At 40.1% G+C, this 6,855-nt stretch overlaps 1 protein-coding gene across 1 annotated transcript; it reads left to right on the top strand.

Annotated features, from left to right (window-relative positions):
- The first annotated feature begins 355 nt into the window (after positions 1-355).
- LOC137256595 (ganglioside GM2 activator-like) lies at positions 356-6,538 on the top strand. Its single transcript, XM_067794470.1, has 4 exons — positions 356-593; positions 3,313-3,505; positions 4,249-4,456; positions 5,384-6,538. The coding sequence occupies exons 1-4, from the start codon at positions 509-511 to the stop codon at positions 5,525-5,527; spliced, it is 630 nt and encodes a 209-aa protein (XP_067650571.1). The 5' UTR covers positions 356-508; the 3' UTR covers positions 5,528-6,538.
- The last annotated feature ends 317 nt before the right edge of the window (positions 6,539-6,855 follow it).

The following is a 6,855-nucleotide window of genomic DNA, read 5'->3' on the forward strand; positions in this document are numbered from 1 at the left end:
GAGACATGAGTCAAATAAGAATAAACACCAGAATAATTTCGAAATGGGAAATTTGTTAGTGCGAACATTTACCTCTTCTTGTCACTCAGTTATCAGTGAAATGTAATCCAATTATGGTTACCTTTCACCCTGATACATCAGCATTAGCCCCGCTCTTCATTCTTCCATTCTCTATCCCATGTTTTGTTAAATTTAGTTTTCTTAAAGATATTATTCATATAAGTCATCGTTTTCTTTAATAAAAGCGTCAAGCCGACTAATATTGACACTCTCTGCTAAAAGTGTACTCCGTGGTCCAATTACGAGATGAAGCTTATCGGATCGCATTTACGAAAACATACGAAGTCTTCCGAATGAATACGACCACGTGATATTAGAATATCGCGCGATGTTGCATCGTACGAGCTCTTGCAACGTTATAAATACCACCTGAGATCTCATCAGTGCTTCAAACACACGTGCACTTCTCTGAAACCCGGTCGTAGAGGCGGATCTCTTAACTGACAATATGAGTTCTCTATGGACAGGGATTGGCCTTGTTATTTTCACTGTTGTGAGAGCCGAATATACGTCTTTACAATGGCGCGATTGTGGTAAGAGCATTTCATTCCTTCTTAAACAGCGGGGTCGTTGTGATTCTTGAAATTATGAAACTATTACAGACACTGTGCCAGACTGACACGTACGCTTACATATTGTTCTTGAAGTTGTTCAAATCGATCTTAGGACTTTGGAGGCCGTAACTTCATACTTTAACTTAGGCTTAGGGCGTTCTTTTTTTTCTTTTTTTTTCTTTTTATTTTTCTTTTGTTTTGTTTGACACGTGGGCACCAAATTTTTAACATGGGTTCCAAATAAACGTGATGTCGTCACTGCTTTTCAGCTATCCCTTCGTATAGGTTTCAAGGTCGTTTTCGTTTTGGGCTTGACTAGTGCTAGGTCTGTGAATATATAAAATTACAATTTTGAGAGCCACAAATCAACCCCTTTAAACTGAAACGTAACCCCGTGGAGATGAGAGATTCTGAACCTGAGGAAATCTAGACTTGCTTCTTTGAGAGATTTAGCACTGCAGGGAAGCCTAAGCACTGGGAATAATAATATGGCTAACGGACTGTGAGTAGGTTTTGGCCAGTCAAACCTCTTTCGGCAGGTAATCGAGAATAACCGTCCTCTGAAGATGACGTCTGTACTCATTATTATATAATTGTTTTTTCCTCCTTCATTTCAATGCGTTACTGTAATTCTCAGATGATCTACGAGTGATGTCTTTTTTGAAAAAGAACATATTTATTATTTTTTAATATATTTTATGGCGTATTCTTACATTGAACGATACGTTATAGTATGTGCAGTCTTACACGATACACTTTCTTTTGTTGGTTGCAATCTACAACATTGGAAAGTAAGTGTGAGTGAGTTTAGTTTTACGCCGCACTCAACAATATTCCACCTATATGGAGGCTGTCTGTAAATAATCGAGTCTGGACCAGACAATCCAGTGATCAACAACATGAACATCGATCTGTGCAAATGGGAACCGATGACCTGTGTCAACCAAGTCAGCGAGCCTGACCACCCGATCCTGTTAGTCGCCTCTTACGACAAGCATAGTCACCTTTTCTGGCAAGCATGGGTTGCTGAAGGCCTATTCTACCCCGGGACCTTCACGGGTGGATTGGAAAACATATTATTAATAGTTGTATACGTGATTGCAAGTAATTTCTTACTTTAGATTTTTATCGAGCTGAATTTTTACTTTGCGGGGAAAAAGAATGGATAACAAAGTATTTTACTTTACATGAAACGTCTAAGCAGGTACGCTTGTTTGCCTCTCAGTTTATTTAATTATATCGATTGATTTAATATTCGTCAGATCAGACCTGAAGTTATTTATTATGCTGTCGGTTTGTACATCTGATTCTTTAATAATTGCGTACTACTCATCATAGACATGACTTTGGTTACAAAGTTTCGGGTTAATGAGTGAGTGAGTGAGTTTAGTTCTACTCCGCACAGTATTTCAGCTACATGGGGTCGGTCTGTAAATAATCGAGTCTGGGCCAGACAATCCAGCGATCAAGAACATTATCGTCGATTTCCACAAATAGGAACCGATGACATGCGTCGATCATGTCAGCACGCCCGATCCAATTCGTAGCCTCTTACAAGCATGGGCTGCTGAAGATCAATTCTAACGCGGACCTCGAGTCTTCGGGTCAATGATCACTATTCATTGTGTTCATATGGAATGTTGCCGCACGAGGGTTACAGTGTAGGTTGTAATGCGAGTTATCATGACGATGGGGCATCACAACTGATGATAACATTCCCCGTGCCAGTGACACGAAGAGATAGCACGCACTTGTTATCAAGTAGAGTGAGTGATTGCCGCCGCGTATCATTTCTGATGACAGCTTCTCACATCCATTGTGAGTACATATCTGTGCTTGACTAGCGTTTGGATAATAGAAGGTCATCCGACGTTGATATCTTTCACCTGTGACCTTTCATACATACGTATTACGAAAACGATAAGGATTTGTTGAGTTTTCTTCAGTTGAGTATTGCATCAAACGACAAATAAGCGTACTTGGGGCCCTAAATATACGTACTCAAAACAGTAACATACGTACTTGGGGCCCTAAATATACGTACTCAACACAGTAACATACGTACTTGGGGCCCTAAATATACGTACTCAACACAGTAACATACGTACTTGGGGCCCTAAATATACGTACTCAACACAGTAACATACGTACTTGGGGCCCTAAATATACGTACTCAACACAGTAACATACGTACTTGAGGTGGTAAATACATGTACTCAACACAGTAACATACGTACTTGAGGTGGTAAATACACGTACTCAACACAGTAATATACGTACTTGAGGTGGTAAATACACGTACTCAACACAGTAATATACGTGCTTGAGGTGGTAAATACACGTACTCAACACAGTAACATACGTACTTGAGGTGGTAAATACACGTACTCAACACAGTAACATACGTACTTGAGGTGGTAAATACACGTACTCAACACAGTAACATACGTACTTGAGGTGGTAAATACACGTCCTCAACACAGTAACATACGTACTTGAGGTGGTAAATACACGTACTCAACACAGTAATATACGTGCTTGAGGTGGTAAATACATGTACTCAACACAGTAATATACGAAAAGTGATCAATTTAAAATTCAATAATTGCTTTCACGGTCCACCTCTGGAAGCCTGTAAAACTGCTCTTGCCCATGCGACAGTACCTACTTTCCTCTTGATCCTGACGTTCGTTTCCAGGCACCGACCCATCGATATCGATCGACAACATCGCCGTGACGCCGATGCCAGTGACGATTCCTGGGAACATGAGCTTCACGTTGCAAGCCTCATCTACTCGGTCACACCTCGACAGGATGGTATTAAAACTGTCGTCAAAGAGGAAGGGTTGGATCGACCTCCCAGTGCCATGCCTGTTCAACGTGGGTTCATGGTGAGTGAACTTCGTAAAGAATCGTCCTTGTTGTTCATAGTTTAAGAAGGAGTTATATAGTTTTACGCCGCACTCATCAATATCCCACCTATGTGGCTGCGGTCTGTAAATGATCGAGTTGGAATCAATCAGTTCTGTGATCAACACCATGAAAATAGACCTACGCAACTGAGATGCGATGACGTGTCAACCAAGCCAGCACGCCAGACCATCCGATCCCGTTACTCGCCTCTTACGGCAAGCATGGATTGCCGAAGACCAATTCACACCCGTATCTTAACGGGCATGATGAAGTATCTTATGTGTATTCGTTATCGTTTAAGACGGTGTGGCGCTAGGTTTTCTGTTAATTTGAAAGAAAATGACGCAAAAGGTTTCGATTTACTCTATTTTATTGAGGTTCTGTTTTGGCAGTGCATGGCGCCATGAACCACTGAAAACGTCCAATATATGAACTCAAAACGAGCTTCTTCTTTATTGCCAAATCAAAACGAAGTACAAAAAAACGTATTAAAGCATGTCTATAGACTATTTTGTTTGGAGATATGGTGTAAGATTTGCCACAGGTTTCTGTGAGGATACACGAAAATAACGCATAAGAATTGGATTTAATCTATCTTACGTAAGTACTGTTTGTTACCGTTTTCTGCAATATACGGCGTCCAAGTTACGCAAAAAAAATCTTTTTAAAATTCTCATGTTACACAACGCTACGGAGATGTCATTCTGTTGGCATATTTCAGCACCTACAACGACACGTGCACACTGCTAGAAACGATGCAGCGGGACAACTGGGCTGGCGTTATGAGGAACGTGGGCTGGCAGATCCAGAACATGCTGTCATCCGTCGGCATCAACGACTACTGCCCCTTGCCGATACAGAGACTGAACATAGAGAACTACGTCCTTACAATGCCCCCCATACCGTCAATACTGGCGTTCTTTGCCGAGGTACGTCCAGGTATATTGTATCATACTTTGCACTTGATTGTTTTTACCTTGAAGATAGAGAAGACATTTCGATTTGAGCTTCGCTATTCTTTCAATAAAATAAAACACTTCCGCATACACAAAGCGTTACTGTCAACTGCCCAGAGAGCTTGCCATAGCGTTCCGTGAAAGGTCTCCAAAACGACTTCATACAGACTTTACAAAAAGTTAACATACTATGAACTTTTTTATTTTGCGATTTGTGCGATTTATTTATACATAAATTTCCAATGTAACATATAATTTTGGTGATTATGCTCTGCAGATGGACTAAAACATTAAGACAACAAAATTGTTTCGATTAAACATTTTGCAATTTGCGTACGTGATACCTCCCTGAAGTCTTGAACATTTACAGACCCGTGAAGGTCTGGGGTAGAATGGGCCTTCAGCAACCCATGCTTGCCATAAAACGCGACTGTGCTTGTAAGAGGCGACTAACGGGATCGGGTGGTCAAGCCCTCCGACTTAGCTGACACATGTCATCTGTTCCCAGTTGGGCAGATCGGTGCTCATGCTTTTGATCACTGGATTGTCTGGTCCCACTGGATTGTCTCGATTATTGACAGACCGCCTCCATATAGGTGGAATATTGCTGAGTGTGGCGTAAAACGAAACTCACCTACTCATTAAATATTTACAAATTTTCATTGCAACTATTTATATTTATTTTTACTCATCTTAATTTACAAAATGACAATGGTTTTGCACTTCAGCTGATAAATATGAATGCTTATACATATTTGATAACATTAAAATGTTCGCTAACCTGAAAACGTATGCTATGCAATACATTTCACAACGTACTAGTTATCACGTAAAAGAGACTAGATACAGCAATTCATATGGTAACTTAATTTTGTGATGTTCTGAACCTGCTGTTTCCAGGGTGACTACGAGACTCGACTTCTGGCTTTGGACCACGCCACCAACGACGTCCTCGTGTGTGTCGACCTGAAGATGACGATGAAGCAACACACCGAGAGATGCACAGACTGGTTTTGCAGGATGCGGAATGCCTTTAGTCCATGAACGAAAGCTTTTAAGCTACAGACATCCATGTGCGGACTGTACTTAACGACAGGAATGAAATGTACCAAACACTTATTAACACAACACTGACGCTCAAGTCAAAAGCATGGACTCGTCCTAACTCCGATTCAGGACTAATGGCTTCACGTTCACATACTTGACACTCACAGCTGATATGTCACCTTTGTGCTGTCTAACAATAGGCATTGTCTTTCTCGACGCTAAACCATGCAACCGTAGTACCCGGTGGTCGAGCGTGCATCTTTCAGTATCCTTGAATTTAAAAATCGATAGGATCAATTATGTCATCATTTGTGAACACAACCAACGTTTGTTCATAGCACATAATATTATGTCTTCTTCATTTCCAACTTCAGCAAGCAAGAGTGGTGTCTGGCGAAATAAAGACATTTAAGGCCATGTTATTATTTACAGTGTGTAATTTATTAAGAATTATTGAGAAGTTAAGATGTTTAAACTTAGATTGCTAGGTAACAGTATGGTTGTGTTGAGTTGGGCATTGCGTCACATCGACATGATTCCAGCCATAAAACATAACTTATAGTTTAGGTGGAGTTGCTTTAGGAATAGTTGAAACATAAATGTTGACGAAGAAAGGTGATGCTGACCAAGTTTTCAGTTTGCGAGGATGAACATATTTTTATTTAGGGAATACATTGTAGGATCGTCTAGAAAATTGAAATATGAGGCTAATTTCATTTTATAATGTCATGTCGGAATGTATAATTATGATGGGTTGCAGATCGATAAATAAATACCTTTCATAAAGGTGAAGATCACAAAATATCCGTTGCAACATGTATATACACTGTGTACTAAATTATTTCAACGTCTTTTTTGAAGAATCTCGATTTATTTATTGTAACATTTATTGCTGTGAACATCAGGATGCATGCACTCATGCTCTTCATAAAGTCCATGTACAATTAATTCGCTGTAGATATTTTTGCTCGTTGTGCTATTTCAAAATAAATAAATAAATTCTGTGAACTGTGTCTTATCCAAATTTCTATAACGTGCATGAACAAATTTTGAGCCTGGAGCACCTCTGAAGTCATTACCTGGGCCCTTGCTGTCCCCTGTCGTGATCTTGATGGAGTATTGTAAGAAATAGCTCAAAACAATACTCACTCAGTACCAGGATCCTACTGTCCCATGCAGTGATATTCATGGAGTATTGCAAAAAATAGCGCAAAACAATACTCACTCAGTACCAGGATCCTACTGTCCCATGCAGTGATAGTCATGGAGTATTGCAAAAAATAGCGTAAAACAATACTCACTCAGTACCAGGATCCTACTGTCCC

This window comes from Haliotis asinina, chromosome 11, assembly GCF_037392515.1.
Source record: "Haliotis asinina isolate JCU_RB_2024 chromosome 11, JCU_Hal_asi_v2, whole genome shotgun sequence".
NCBI classification, from domain to species: domain Eukaryota; kingdom Metazoa; phylum Mollusca; class Gastropoda; order Lepetellida; family Haliotidae; genus Haliotis; species Haliotis asinina.

What these genes read in the sequence shown, in the direction of transcription:
- LOC137256595 (XM_067794470.1), top strand. Translation starts at nt 509, where the DNA reads ATGAGTTCTCTATGGACAGGGATTGGCCTTGTTATTTTCACTGTTGTG. An exon ending in TTTACAATGGCGCGATTGTG is followed by an intron (nt 594 to 3,312) that starts GTAAGAGCATTT and finishes GTTCGTTTCCAG; the next exon opens with GCACCGACCCATCGATATCG. An exon ending in TACTGGCGTTCTTTGCCGAG is followed by an intron (nt 4,457 to 5,383) that starts GTACGTCCAGGT and finishes TGCTGTTTCCAG; the next exon opens with GGTGACTACGAGACTCGACT.